Source organism: Lutjanus erythropterus, chromosome 9, assembly GCF_056507025.1.
Source record: "Lutjanus erythropterus isolate fLutEry1 chromosome 9, fLutEry1.hap2, whole genome shotgun sequence".
Taxonomy (NCBI): Eukaryota; Metazoa; Chordata; class Actinopteri; order Lutjaniformes; family Lutjanidae; genus Lutjanus; species Lutjanus erythropterus.
Window position 1 is genome coordinate 35,757,987 of NC_139325.1, and position 15,973 is coordinate 35,773,959.

The 15,973-nt window shown below is 38.2% G+C and overlaps 1 protein-coding gene across 1 annotated transcript in view; it reads right to left on the bottom strand.

The window, feature by feature from the left end:
• atp2c1 (ATPase secretory pathway Ca2+ transporting 1) overlaps positions 1-15,973 on the bottom strand; it is a 50,318-nt gene that overhangs the window by 24,194 nt on the left and 10,151 nt on the right. Inside the window, exons 2-3 of the mRNA XM_084727476.1 lie at positions 4,800-4,904; positions 3,270-3,386 (exon numbers count right to left, since the gene is read on the bottom strand). Of these exons, the coding sequence (XP_084583602.1) occupies positions 3,270-3,386; positions 4,800-4,904 (222 nt within the window). The remainder of the gene's footprint in view (positions 1-3,269; positions 3,387-4,799; positions 4,905-15,973) is intronic.

Below are 15,973 nucleotides of genomic sequence, written 5' to 3' on the forward strand. Positions count from 1 at the left end.
ACTAATATCAAAAAAATGACAAAAACTTAAGAGACAATATTTTGAGCTTTTATTAAAACTAAACTCAAATACTTTTTAGATGCTAACTATCACGTACAGAACACTGTGTCCCACAGAGACAGAAGAACAAATGTGTTTGCTGTGATGTACAGACCAGCTGAAACAAGTGTCAGTCATCCAGAGAGAAAAGGCGGAATTCATTGAGTGAAGCGGGCCAACAGTTCCAGCTCTATTTTCAGCTCCAGCATCCAAATGACCCGGTTTCCACATCAACGACATGACTGAACGCAGCGGCAGCAAAAACTTTAACTCTTCACTGTTTAGTCCACAAACCTGGAGCTGGATCTCACCGTCTACAGGATAATGTGCAGGAGGCCAAGCTGGGCTGGCTTTAAAACCAGCTACAGGGAGGCAGGTCACACACATGGTTGTGTTTATATGTGCATGTGGGGGACACGGAACAAGATTTCCTGGCTTAAAATAGTGTGAAATCCCACAAACCACACTATTATAACAATCCTAAAACTCCTCTGAACTGGAGACCTCCCTAAAACTCATGTTACACACGATATCCAGCGGATGCGGCTCCTTCACAGCTGACAGAGATTGTAGCAGGAGCACTTTTTAATTTGTGCAAAATAATCTCAGAGGAAATGCCTTAAATTCTAAATGATATAGTGATGCAAATGAAACTTAAACTGAAGTTTCCAATGAAGAGCTGAACACATCAGGGGCCACATTTATATCTGTTCACACAAAACAGGTCCTGAGAGAAGCTTACGCAGGGGTGGAAGTAACTAATTACAAATACCCAAGTTACTGTAATTGAGCAGTTTTTGGGTATTTGTACTAGGAACCTGTATGCACCTGTTTCACTTAGCTTTCTTTGTTCATTTGATGATGTCAAGCAAAGACAAGTCCTCCACTGTCAGTTGATCAGCTGTTTAAAACTCTTTCAAACCCACTGGTCTGAAAACACACTCTGGAGATCACTGACTGTCTGTGTCACTGCTGCCAAACTCCACTAACATTTTGCTCAATTTAACTGTTATAAACATCTTCTCCTTCTAAAAGATTGTTAATGTTTTCTTACGATTCATAAACAGGCATTAACTCATTCAGGGAACATTCAGCTTAGGTTAGGGATATTTCAGTTACAATACCAATTTTGCTTGGATATGAAACAGATTCTCAGAAAATTAATGCTGTAAATTGTAGAAGGAACCCTCTCACCTGCTGAATTATTAAATGTTTACATTAAGAACTGACCTCAAAGCAGTTACATAAATCACATACTTTTTTATTAAACGTGACCTGACCAACACACACAAAAGCCTCCACACACCTGCTGTGTGTCTGACCACATACAGCGAGCAGGCCATTCAAAGCTGAGCAGATAATACATGAATCTGCAAATGAATATCAGCAGCAGAAACACAGTAGCTCCTTCTTTTATTAAAATAATAAGTACCTCTCCTCACTTTTCAGGCCTGTTAGGTCAAGTGTGAACAGTTCCTCCATGGAAACCTGACAGATTGTGGCTGATAGTGAAAAGAGTTCACACAGAAACCTGAGGAGTTTTATGTGTGAGAGGAGCTAAAAGAAAAATTCAGCACCTCTTCTTCTCTCCTTCCCTACGTTTCATCCTCTCTTCCTTTCCTTCTGTCCTCTGTATCCTCCCTTCCTCAGCTTTCTAAATTTAACCTCTGTGTGTGCCGAGGCCTCTCGTCCCTCCTCTTCACCCTCCTTCCTCCGGCTGCTCGGCTCAACAGCAGCAGCTTCTGTCCTTGTCGGAGTTCATGTGGACAAAACAGACGAGCAACGAAACTCCCTCAGGCTGCTTCTATTATTTAACCGCTCAAATCACAGTCCTATGTTCAGCTGTCCTGCTAGAATATGTCCTGTCTAACTGGCTGGTGGTTCATTTCACTTTTTTCTGATTTACAAAGAGAAGATCTGCAAAAAAAAAAAAAAAAAAAAAACGTGTGCTTTCACTCAGAGTTTTGTCCAGTAGAACACTAAATAAAAACTGAAGTCTTAAAGAGTCACATAACACAATAATATACTGTCCTTTATACCATGATCTGAAAGGTCATGGTTATTTTTTTTGTTAGTGATTGAAACAACAATGATAATAATAATAATAATAATAATAATAATAATAATAATAATAATAATAATTTAAAATATAAAAAAAATCAAACCCAAAGTTGTCTTTAAAAAGTTTTTGTTGTTTACCACATTTTAAAAACTTTACTTTAAACTATTTAAAGCAGCTACGAGTAACTTTTCTTTTTCCCTGTGGACAAAAGCAGAAGTGTTTCCATCGTAGTAACCAACATTAAAATAACGTTATTTAAAGAAATATCTCTTTCTGCCTCTTGTTAAACCTACGCCAAGGAGTGGGAGGTGGGAGGGAGCTTTGGCACGTGTCAACTCTTCTTCCTCATAACCTTTTGGGTCTTATTCAGTTTAAAGTTGTGCATCAAATCCATCTTTCCACATTTAAACTCTCAAAATTTTCCCCCGAAGCAGACAACAAATGTGCTCGATCTCCGGCTGACCTAACACGCAGGTTCTGGTTGTGCTCAAAATTAATAAACCTCCGGGCTTCATTTTCTGAAATCATCTCTGAGGTCACTGGGGTGAAGATCCTGCAGGGGCTAGTGCCCGAATCAGTTGAAAATTTCACATTTCACTTCGAGGCAGTTAAAGATTATTTCTTTTAGTTCTCTTCTTGCTCGCAGATAGATTTTACTCCTGCATTTGACAGGTGGCTGGTGCTAATTTCCAACCCTGCTCTAAAATTTTAAATATAAAAATGTATAAAATACAGGCATAACAATATGTAGAGGAAGTGTTCTGGTAATTTGACTATCTGTTTGCTCTGTATACTATTTGAATTGACTGTGTTTTCATGACCAAACAATGACACTGTGGAACGTGACGAGCCTCAAGACATTTTATCGGGCACAAGATAAAAATAGTGTATTGGCTTCATCCTGGAGCTGCATTCAGGCCAACGCTGCTGCTGCTGGATGTGTGAAGGGCTTCCTGAGAATCATCGTCTGATAAGTCAGCAGTGTTAAAACATGGACTGTCAGATAAGTAAGCGAGAACAAACTTTTGTCTCTGGAGCCGACAGCAGTGAGACCTCACAGTTTACTGTCAGACTGGTTTATGTGGAGTGAACTTGTTTTCGTTTGTCTGTATGCTGCCATCTTAAAGCACATTCCTTTATGTGACACCATTAAAATGTGATTTGTTACCTGTGAGATGTATTTCTTCCATAGTGGCTCCTCTTCACTGATGTCGAACTCGTTCCAGCCGTGGTAGGCTCGCCTCCTGCACACCTCCTCCTGGGTTAGACCCAACTGCAGGTCAGCCTGACAGCAACAGCACAACACAGAACAATGGTGACTTTAAGATTTCACTGCCGCATCTAATGGCACCTACAGACTGTGAGTTTACTGCTGCCACGTTAGTACAATAAACATGGGTACAGCATCAAGTTTGATGTATGTAAACTGTACGAAAATACGCCAACTTGGGACTGTGTTAAATATGCTAAAACATATACACAAATATATGTATGCTCAAACAGCATAAATAAAAGTACACTGACACATTGACATTTTTGGTCACAAGACCGTGAGAACGCCCGTCTTGGAGCCTCTCTCACAGAGTGACCAACTCTGTTTTGGTTGAATTAAATCTTTAATTCATTGTGTGAAAAGAGTCCAGAGAGTCGAGCTCTGCAGGCTGTTTTCCATTCACTCCTCTCTCAGCTCCGTGATTCATACTGGGACCAAACTGTGACTTTCTTTACTTGAAAAATGATCTTTTAAATTGACAAACATCATTTGTGTGATTCATGGCACAATTCAAACGGGATCAAAAAGTTATTTGTCTCTCGTCGTTGACTGCAGTTCATATTTTTTCTGAAGTAAGGTCCATCAGAAGGGGTGCGACTTCGGCTCTCTATACCGCAGTACTGTTTTTTTCATTTATAAAACTGTCGACATCTGCTGTGTGACCTTCTACACACACACACACACACACACACACACACACACACACACACATTATATGTACCATAGAATATACACAGTAGAGTACTGTTTAATACAGTAGAGTATAGTATCTTAAGTATACTGTATATTAGTATTAATATATATTAATATAGTGTAATCTAGATTATATATAATTATTATATATAATTTTTAATATATCATAGTATGATGGTGATAACTACAGAGAGTGGTCAAAACCAAGCAGATTTTTAAAATAATTTAACCATAATCCCACCTCTTTTCCTTTTTTTGCTGATCTGAAAAATGATCCAATCCATGACTTAAAACCATGATACGATCCAAACTGTGAATTTTGTGATCCGTTGCCCCCTTAGTCCCCAAATAAATAAAAGACTATAGAAGAAATTCTGCAAATTTAAAATTTATAAGCATTTACAATATTTTATGAATGAGAGGAAAAAACAAGAGCCTGAAAATTCTGTCTAAATGCACCTTTATTGGCTCATTTAGGAAGTAGGCTAAAATGTCCTCTGTTGCTTTCATGATAAGAGGAAATAAAAACAATGAGATTCTCAAGTTTCAACATGTGTATACTGTACGTTTTGTGTGTTGAGTGTTGCAGAAATGGTCAGGAATGTTCAGTTATGCAGAATTTATTGGAAAAAAGTTGGAAACACTGACGTAGAGTGAGGCAATATGGTGTCAAAGTAAACCCTTAGAGGCAGTCAGGATACAGCTGTGTGTTCTGGTCTGAGGATACCGTACCTGCAGGATACACGCTACTTCGTTGACGGGGAGTTCGCTGGCTTTTCTGGAGGTTAGTACTGGGACCATGGTCTCATCTTCACTGGAGGGTTGTCTCTCGGAAAGCTGCGACACAAACACACAGAGATAAAAAAAAAATAAAAAAAACTTTATCGGACCAGAGGTGACAAACAAGGACATATTCTTCTTCTCTGAGCTGCAGGACATTTATCTGTGAGAGGAGGTCAGAGGAACAGATGGCACAAGTTTGTCTCGAAATTCAGGGAACATTGGCTGAACTCTTTGGTCTGACTTGCAGTCACTTCCACAGATTTACAGCAGAGACATCTGACACAGAGACTGCAGCCTGGAGCTCCAGGACAACTTGGTGTTGGTTTTTTTTTACACTTTATTGTTTTCACAGACCAACTATTCAAACTGATGACTTAACAGCTCAAAAAAAGATGAGAAAAATTAAATGTTCTTTTGCAACAACAGAAACCTCACACACAGCAACTTCAGTAATATGAAAAAGTGCAATCATCATGAATCAGATCCAATATAAATAAATAGAAATAGAAATAGAAATATTAAAATATCAATATATTAAATAAAAAGAAATTTACTTAAAACATTAATAATAAAATGCGAAACAAAAATAGCAATAATCAGCCAAGCCTGGGACTTGAATACAATAAAGATGGCTGGTTTCCACAATTAACGGGTGATGCATGTGTGACTTATTGGACTGAGATTTACTTTATATTTATTAAGAGTTACAGATGCCTGATGCTTGATTTCACAACAGCTTTTCAAAAAAAAATTGTGATGCACACTGCAATGTTTTTAGTTTTTTTTTTTAGTTAATGTTGTGTTCTTTTCAGCACCTGTGACAAAATAAAAAATAAAAATACAAAAAATAATAAAACACTGAGTCACTGATTTTAGCAGGGGACTGCTATGATTGGTGGGACTGCAGGAAGCTATGATGATTCCTAAAATTTGCCAAAAAGTTGCACTGAATGTACAAAATTGCAAAGTTGTGCAGAATTTACAGCGATTCGCTGAATTCTGTATTTTGCGATTACTGCAATCGCAACATCGCAGCTTCCTGGAGGGACTGGATAATGAGTCTGAAACCATTCACAGACCACCCAACAGAGCACCATGGATCCCTAAGGGTCCCTGGACCGCTGTTTGACCATGAACAAAATCTCATGGCAATCCAAAACATAGTTCTTAAAATGTTTCAGTTTGGACCGACCGATCCACAAGAACAGAGTACAGTACAGATTCCAACTGCAGATTTTTTAAGGGTCTGACCTGCCAATTATGATTTTTTAGTCTAAGAAACTATAATTGACAGCATTTACAAACATTTTTGCAACTTTTCTCATAAAATTATATTGGATGTTCATAATAAAACCATAAATATTTATTAAATACTACTTCACATTTTCTTCAAAAGTCCTCCAGGTTACAGACAGGCCTTATTATATTATTATATTAAGGTTATGTACTAGAGGGAACATGATCATTAAAGATGTATTATGAACTGAACTCAGTCCTGCTCACTGAGAGCTACCACAAACAGTTCAGCAAATATCTCCACCATCGGACACATTTATTTCACCTCATGATGTAAAATCAACCCCTGGTTTACAACTGACAGCTGACATCCCGCAGCCTGTTTAACTTCACATCAACTACTGTGAGTCCTGTGTCTCAGGACTGAATGCTGTTTCTCACAAAAGTCAACATTAAACAACATTAATCCGCCGCTGCCTGCAGTATTATCACAGTAAAATGTGACACTGGAATCCAGACAAACAGGGCTTCATATCAGCAGTCACTAAGCCTACCTGAAAATCACAGAGGATTACAGGAATCTAATTACTTTAGACTAATCACTGCTGGGAAAGAACAGAAAATATTTCAAGTATTTTACGTGTTGGTTCAGTCTGACGGCTCTGTTTAAAGGCAGGCCACTGTTTCATAGATGGAAATCAAGATTTTAATCTGAGCTCCGCATTTTTACTCTGAACCAGGATGGAGAGCGAAGGCTGGTGAACATTATTATCATTACAAAGTTATACACTCAAAGATATCAATATGTTTAAAGGATCAATGTGTAGGATTTAGCAGCCTCTAGTGGTGATCTTGCAGACTGCAAACACCTAGCCTCACTCTCTCCCTCCGTGAGAGCGTGTAGGAGGACCAACGGTGGACATGAAATCCTTATCTGGAGCTACTGCAGAAGATATATCAGTGCAACATAGTGGCCTCTGTGAACATGAGCCCTCTGAAGAGGACAAAGAAAAGGGGGAAAATATCTGTCTGGAGCCACAACTATTCTCATAATCTAAAAACTATTTTCAAAATCAATTAATTGGTCTATTATTTTCTCAATTAATAGTTGTTTGTCTATGAATTGTCAGAAAATGGTGAAAAATGTCAATCAATGTTTCCCAAAGCCCAAGATGATGTTCTAAAATGTCTCATGTTATCTGCAACCCAAAGATATTCTGTTAACTTCAACAGAGGAGTAAGGAAACCAAAAAATATTACCCTTTCACATTTAAGACAAAAGCCAGATGTTAATGTGTAAAGGGGCTTAAATGTCAGACTCAGCATCAGCAGATATTCAGCAGTAACCAGTTTTTAGTCACCGTTCTGTTCATGAAGTTAAAACACTTTTACAACATCTCCGTTAAGTGTGGAAAAAAAATAATTATTAGAAAACCTTCTATCGTGGCATCAAACAGCTTCAAACAAGCTGAAGTGCTCCAACAATCAGATGCTTATTGTCATGCATGATGATGATCATTTCCCTCCAGCGTGCAGAAGGGGACCAAAGACTTGAGGTCCAGAGAGGAAGGAGGAGGTAGAGGAGGCTGACAGCATCCTGGCAGCGTTTAAAGACAGCAAGAAACAAAAGGACTGCAGCTCCGTCACAAAAAAAACCCTACAGGGTTTAAAAACAGAACAAAGCCTCTTTTCACTTTTATTCACAATGAGGAGGGGAAAAAAAAAACTTTCATTACGCTGTCAGCTCATTTTTCATGTCACTATGAGGAGCTATTTAAAACCACTTGGGAGAAGGTTTACAGTAAGTTTACTTCATCACACTTTGTTATCGAAGTTCAGTCCCTCTCCTTCTGTCAGAACTGTTTTCAGTCCAAACTGCTGTGGGTCTGTTTTGTGTTACCAGTTAGAATGGAATTATGAAATTTACAATGTCAGGAGTTACTGCAAACTCTACCAATTCTAACAGTTGTTTGCAAATAGGGCTGCAACTAACAATTAGTTTCATTGTTGATTAATCGGTTGATTATTTTCTTGATTAATCGATCAATAGTTGTTTGTTTAAAAATGTCAGAAAATGGTGAAAAATATTGATTTGTGTTTCTCAAAACCTCCAATAACCTAAAATGTTTTGTTTTGCTTACAACCCAAAGATATTCAGTTTACTGTCAGAGAGGAGTAAAGAAACCAAACCATTGCACACAGTCAACACCTTGTCTGGAGGTCAAGTCAAATAAAACTAAACCAAATCTTCAACAAACCATGTAAAAGCCTGAGGAAACTTCTTAGAAGTTGTTCTCTCAGGCAAAGTGAGCAGGAAAGACAGGAAAGGTAGGAATGACAGAGGCAGAGAGAGAGGGGATGACTTGCAGCAAAGGTAAAACAAAAAAAAAAAAGAAAAAAGAAAGAAAGCAGTGGTGAGGAATCAGCATTGACTCAAGGTGAGCTATCGAGGCACTTCATCCTGCTTTAACATCAAAATGTTTGATTGCAGCAAGGAGACACCACCTGACAGGCAAAGTTCAGGGCAAAAAGTGTAAAACTTCACCAATTGCTCATGCTAGTGATGCTGTTCTTTACGACACCCACAATCAGCATAATAAATAAATAAAACAGAATTATACACGTCTTCATTTTATGTCTTAAATGATCAGAATTTCATTGCCAGTGACTGCCTCTCTATGACTGTTGTGCTTATGATGAATAAAGTAACTTGAAACATATTTATAACTCATTATCCAGTTGGGTTAATCATCAGACACATTTGGATGATTCCTCTCAATCATATAACTGAAATCAATATCCTGCCTCGACAGGAAATTCGTAAAACTAGAGATTCTAGTTGAATATTGTGGCTTGTTCAGTCCACTGTCTCAGGTGACATGGATAAAAATCTACCTACAGGATGAATCCTCCTCCCACACAGCTCAACATGAATTTCTCATTGAAACACAAAGAGAGAATCTTATAGTTAAAAAAAAGATCTTTGAGAAATGGTCTTCAGGTCTCAGGACTAGACATATAAATCTATATGCAAACATCACTTACATTTCACTCATTACCACCACAGAGGTGTATTTGAGAAGAGGCCTTAACCCAAAACTTTGTCTGCTGAGTGGTGTGAGAATAAACCTGTACTCCTCTGCAGGTATTTCTCATCTACCTTCAATATTTTTACAGTTCAAGTCTGAAGAAGAGAAAACTTTGACCAAATGCAGCAGTTCACCTCACAGTTGAACCTGCTGCAGCCAAAACTGATGAGTTTTTAGCTGGTGGATTGAGGGTGACTGTACGTTCCCACCAAGCAGCTAAATGTGATGAATAAACAAACTGAATCAGCAGCGTGTAAACTCAGCAAAGGAAAGAGTTCAGTGGTGACAGTAATGACAGATGAGCACCTGGTTAATGTAATAACCAGCTGCTGCACGGCAACAGACACACAACCCGACTGCAGGTGCAAATGAAAGAACTACAACCTTACAAAGACGCATTTTCCCATAAAAATAAAAGAGCAAACTGCAGCACAGAGAGTTTGCAAACACAAACATTTCTCTTAGAAAACTAGTACAACGAGAACAAATAACCAAGCACTGAAAATGAAAACTGATTATGAAACTTTAGCCAGCAGAAAACACTGCAAATATATTCTGAGTAATTAAAATCACAAGTAAGCAACAGAGAAGACACAATGATAGACTGTACAACAGAACAGACACACTGTAAACAGCATTTCCCACTGGTGCTTTGCTGCTTTTAGATATTCAAATTCAAATAATCTATTGTTGGGAGGAAATCAACTGTCTCTTGCAGAGTGGTGCACAGAAAACAACCTACTGCTTCACATCAGCAAAACCAAGGAGCCAATATTTGATTTTCCAGGAAAAGAAGGCAAAGATGCTAGGGATGTTCTTGGCGACTAATTTCCCTGTCGATTCAATGCAAAATTTAATTTAGACTAGTCGACTAGTCTATCACTAAGAAAACACTAAGAAAGCAGTTAAAATTTAGCAGAATTTATTAATTTATAATGTTAAACACTGTCCAAAAAAATACTGTGTATTAAAAGCCATTTGAAGCTGTTAATCACAGTCTACAATCGCCAAATTGTACTTTAAATGCCGCTGAAATGCGCGCTACTTCGCGCTGTGCAATACAAACCTTACACATTAATGTACAAAACGTGACAACAACTCAATAAACGCTTCACCTTTTCAGACCGAAGAGGGTCACAGTGTCTGCAGGTAATATGACTTTAATCTTTCAGCACAGCTGAGGACATGACAGGAAAGAGGGAGAGATTGGGGGAATCACATGCAGTAGGCGGGACTTGAACCAACAGCTGCTGCAGAGGACTGACAGCCTGCATATTTCTTAATGAAACTTAAGAAGACAAAAGTCCTGTGACAACAAAATCGCAATACGGCTTTCTGCAATTTTCAAATCGCACGAGGTGTAATATATAATTAATTTTGCAATGGAAAAACCACTAGAGGAGTGTGGTGGTGTCTGTATCTGCAGAGACCCTGCAGCACTCTGTCTGTGTTTCCTGATTTTCTCTCATTATTTTGCTGCTCGGGTCACGTCACCAACCTAAAACATTAGTATTTGACATCTTGGTATCTCTATCTTGGTAACAGCTCAGATAAATCCTACTGATTTTATCTCTAAAAGAATATTTTTACAGTCTCTATTGTTTTTATAGTTTTTATTATCATTATTCTAATGTGCTTTGTGCATCTATTTTCAGGATTATGATTGAATAAAATATTGAAATACTAATAAGACAAGTTTTTCATGTGTATTTTAGGTAAATTAATTGTTATATAATTGAATAATAACAAAAATAATCCATAGAACAATCTATAAATTAATCGACAGATTAATCATTTAAAAAATAATTGTTGGAATCTTTACCAAATGAAGATGTTTTTTAAGTCTGTAGAATCTGATGAGTAGGACAGGACATCTCTGCCTCACCGCACTCATTCATTTAGAAGTTTTTTGACACATTTCACCTTTAACAAATATTGCACCTCTTGCAATTAGAAAATTGCAGAAAGCCATATTGTGATTTCAATAAAATTTTGATAAATTGTGCAGCCCTAGTGTGTGCAAACCTCATAACTAGTAACCAGCGTGTGCGAGGGTTCATCATAACTACCTTATGTAACTACAGCCAACAGATTTTGGTTCAGCCTTTTTCCAAACCAGTGAGAAGAGTTCAAACAGAAAGACAGAAATCTCTAATGTGAAATAACTAAAACTGTTCTGAGTTCAGCAAAAAAAAAAAAAAAAAAAGAAGTGTGTAAACTTAGAACTGCGCTGCTCACTGATTGCTGGTTGACTGTTGTCTCCAGATACCAGCAATCAAACTGATGATCATCATTATGACCAAAACTAGGAAACTTCTGTTTGTCCAGAAGTTTCAGGTTAGTGTGGCGTGTCTGGTTTACGAGCCGTCCTCCTCACAGACAGCAGGTATAATAATCACCTTTGGTCAGGTTGAGGCAGCTAGTCCGGTACAGACACTGGTTGGTTTCATGCAGCCTCCTCTTCCTCCTCTTCCTCCTCTCAGCTCTCTTCAGTAAGCAGCCACTGACTGAGTTAGCATTAGCTAAGACTCAGTTAGCATTAGCTCCAACACAGGTAGACATCCATGATCTACAGACTTCCTGTAGCATCTCTTCTGCATTTGTTAACCAAATATTAATAAAAGTAGCATCTATGTCCTCTGTACCTTTGAGCAAACGTCCGTCCTCTGGTTTAGAAAGTTTCCTCTGAGAACAGAGAAGAGTGCTGAGGCCGTGTGTAGACGGAGGTGTGAGGCTGAGAGGATTGTTTGTGATTAGGAGTGACTGGAGCTTAAAGGAGGATCTTACTGCCACCCCCCCCCCCCCCCCCCCCACCCCCCACCCCCACCTGGTTAACTGTACAGGCTGCATGGCTGTTTTACTAACAAATTTAACTGTCAGTTACAACTAATTCAAACAGAATGAAGGATACGACTGAAAATTTGTATCAACAATGAAAATAATAGTCTAATAACTCTACATTTTACAGACATAACAAACACTGTCATCTTTCTTCATGAAATGAAGACACGCTTCCATTTCTTCCTCTCTGCCGTGACACCTTCTTGTTTAACGTCATTGTTTGCATTATGCAAAAGTCAGAAAAACATGGTCGCTGACAAACTCAGAGGCATAGGATTCAGAAGGATCAGACAAATTTGGAACCGGTTCTCGATTCCCATCCCTAATCAGCCCCTCTAGGAGTTTGTGGGCTGCTTTTGGGGATTGTTGTAGCCTAAAATTTCTGATTTGGCTGTAGCTTTTCTGAACACTGTTGGGATCTTTTTAGGCATGTTTTTGCAATGAAATTGTGGGAAATGGTGATTTTTCTTTTTACAATTCAAAGGCAATTTCCAGGGAGAATAAAACTGCACTCTGCTCTGTTCAGAATAAACTTACCAAAAAGGCTCAAGATAAAAAAAAAATATGCTTCATTTGTAAAGGAGGAAATGCACCCACAGGGTATTTTCACAAAGAAACAAAATCTTTTTGAAGCTCAAACAGCTCAAAATTTATAAAATATAAAAGTGCTCTGATAGTCAATTCATTGAAACATACATGTACAACGTTTGGTCAAATCTGAGGAAAAGTTGCAGCCATTGGACAAAAGTCCAAGGCTGTGCAGCACTCATGGAGACTGGTTGAACTTGCATTTGTTGTTGAGATGGCAACATCACAACTTCCTGGAAAGACTGCATAATAATGAGATAAAGTAACACACTGAGCAGGTGTTTACAGGTGGCTGGTGTTCATTTCCCTGCCCGTCCCTGCAGACTCCAGCAGCCTCATTTGACTACTGACTTCATACAAAATAGAAGCAAACAAACAAGACGGAAAAAGTAAATGGAGTCGATGGACAGGTCTCAAATTGTCTTCCACCCGTCCTCATTACAACCAGCAGCCTTTATCATAATTTCCCAGCAGCTCCAATTAGATCCAGGTCAAACTCTATTAACAGGCAGAGAGTCAGTGTGGGCTGAGCGCCAGATCCCTGCTGGGACGCTCATTTGTCCTCAAGTGCTGCACTCAAACACTCAACATCACTCTAATAAAGCAAGAGAGTGAGAGGTGAGCAGCCGCAGAGCAGGACGTGAACTTTAAACATGGACACAGAGGAACTGCTTTATCATCAGGATCAAGACAACGTGCAGCGACCACGACTTTACAGTTCTGTAGATAGTTTCTACAATGTACAGAGGTGTTTGGGCAAGAACAGGTAGAGTTTAAACATCCTGATGTTAGCTTCAGGCTCATTCAAGCAGTGATTAGTGAAATCACTGGTGAAGGTCGAGCCATTGACATTATATTAATTTAACAGTTCTGGCCAAAACAACTTTTTACTGAATTCCTATACAATTAATTAACTGTTTGATCTATTAAACATCATAAAATAGTGTCTTAATAGTGTCAATTAGTCTAAAAACCCAAAGATATTCAGTTTACTGTGGTGTAAAAAGCAAAAACAGGCAGCAAATCTCACACTGGAGAAGCTGGAATCAGAGAATATTTGGCACTTTCTGCTGAGAAAAATGACTTGAGGAATAACTGTGTTATCTAACTAGTGCTCAAAATCAGGAATCAGTAAGTTTTGAATGTCATGATTACAGCTGCAATGATTAATCACTTAATCAATTATTAATCAACAACTATTTTGGTAATTTCTTCAGTACTCTTATGACATAAACTGAATATATCTGAGGACAACTTGGGCTGTGGAAAACAGTGATCAACATTTTTCTGTATTTTCTGGAATTTAATGGACCAAACCACTAATCGATTAATCAAGTAAATATTGGACATGTTAGTCAATAATGAAAGCAATCATTAGTTGCAGCCCTAGTTATGATGACTGATGTTGTTGTGATGATATATAGCCATGTATTATCTCACTGAATGGGAGCAAATACAATTCATTTTTCCATAAATTAACTATTTTAAATTTGACTTCAGCCACGTTTCGTTTTTTCCAGATGAAAAAAAAACATGTTTGTTTGGTTCAGACCTCAATAAATCTAAACTTTTTTTTAACATGAAAAATTGTAATGCAAAACTGATTTCCACTCGCAGTTTCAGTCCAAATAATCACTTTTTTTTTAGCCAAATCATGCAGCCCTAATGGGTATTAATCAATATTTCTCGAGATTTACAAAAATAATCCAAATCACTAAGGAGAAGGATTATTAGATTGACACAAAGCCAACTTTTTCCCTGTTCAGACACACTGTCACTCCTCAGGCAGGTATCTGTAGTTTACTCGCCTGCAGCAGTTGGCAGCGTTAAATCTTGATTTTTTAAAAAAAAATTTTTATTGTAAAGTGCAGAAAGAACTGCAGTTTCTTAGATCAAACCAGAAGCTGACTCAGCAGTGGACTCCCAGCTGACTGGAGGAACCAGGAAAACATGAACAGTGAGCCTGGAGGTTAGTTACACCACTCACTTATCTGCTGTGCAAACATGAGAGAAATCTCCCGACTGGCTGGACTGCATGTCAGTCAGCATATGTGTCAGGAACTTCCTGCTACACGCAGATGAAAGAAACACTTTCCTGTACAGAGACCTGCGGTATGTTTGAATGTCTTCTTATCAAAGCTGTGATTTGAGTCCAATGTTCAAACTACAGGACTGTTAATTCTAACCTTCATTCACCTCATTATGAAGCTGCTTGTTCTGCCAGTATGTCAAGTTAATGTTAGTTTATTCAGCATCAGCCATCAACACCAAAAAGGAGTTCAAACAGCAGCTGGAGTCAATGAATGATTAAAGCAATTAGGGCTGAAACTAACAATTATTTTCATAGTCCAGGAATTAATCAATTATTTTTATTATTTTTATCTTTTTGTCAGAGAAGAGTGACAAAACCAGAAAACATTCACACTGCAGAGAGCTTTGACTTTATTTTTCTTAAAAAGTTCTCAAATGATCGATTGTCAAAATAGTCAGCAAGTAATTTAATAAACAATTAATCGTTGCAGCTCTCTCTGCTTTCTACTGCAACTCCATGCTGATGTGATGATACACAATGACGGCTGAAATAAAGTGCTGCGAGTATACGACCAGCGTCCGCCTTTCGTACCGAGGCTGTGAGGCGTCTGCAGCAGCCGTGGGTTTCACTCCCGCCTGCAGCCCTTTGCTGCATGACATTCCCCCACTCTCTCCCCCTTTCCTGTCCTCGTTTCAGCTGTCTTGTCCAATAAAGGCATAAAAAAAAAAAAAAACATACAGTTTCGACACTGGTCCCTGAGGTATAAATGCAGCTTCAAATGTTCCTCGTCCTTTTTTAATTCAATACTTTTTGTCAGAATTTTACCAATATCAATAATGATTCTGATCATTTTGTTAATGGGTATATCATTTTTCAAATTAATTTTTCTAAATAAAGACTATTATACTTTTATTCATAAGATTTTATTGATACCAACGCCACACACGATTCTGCTTATCAATCCGATTCTTTATCGATTCCTGTGGATTTTCTGTGTGGAAAAAATGTAGGCCTATTATCATTATTATTTTAATAATAATGATAATTATTTTTATTATTATTGTTATTTGAGGTGGTGCCACAACAGAAGCTCATTCTGGCAAAATAGTTCAAGTGGAACAAATTCCTGATGCAAACACTTGCCAAAGACATCATCATCATCATCATCATCATCTTGTAGAGGACAACAGCTCCAGTTTCAAGCTTTCCCAGCCAACGAGATTGTTAGAATTAAGTTAAACTCAAGATGATGATTGGCTTCCTGCCATAATGGATGTTAAAGACGTGCTCGGCTGTCTGCTGGTGTCCATTTCACTTCCCGATCGGCCACATTCAAG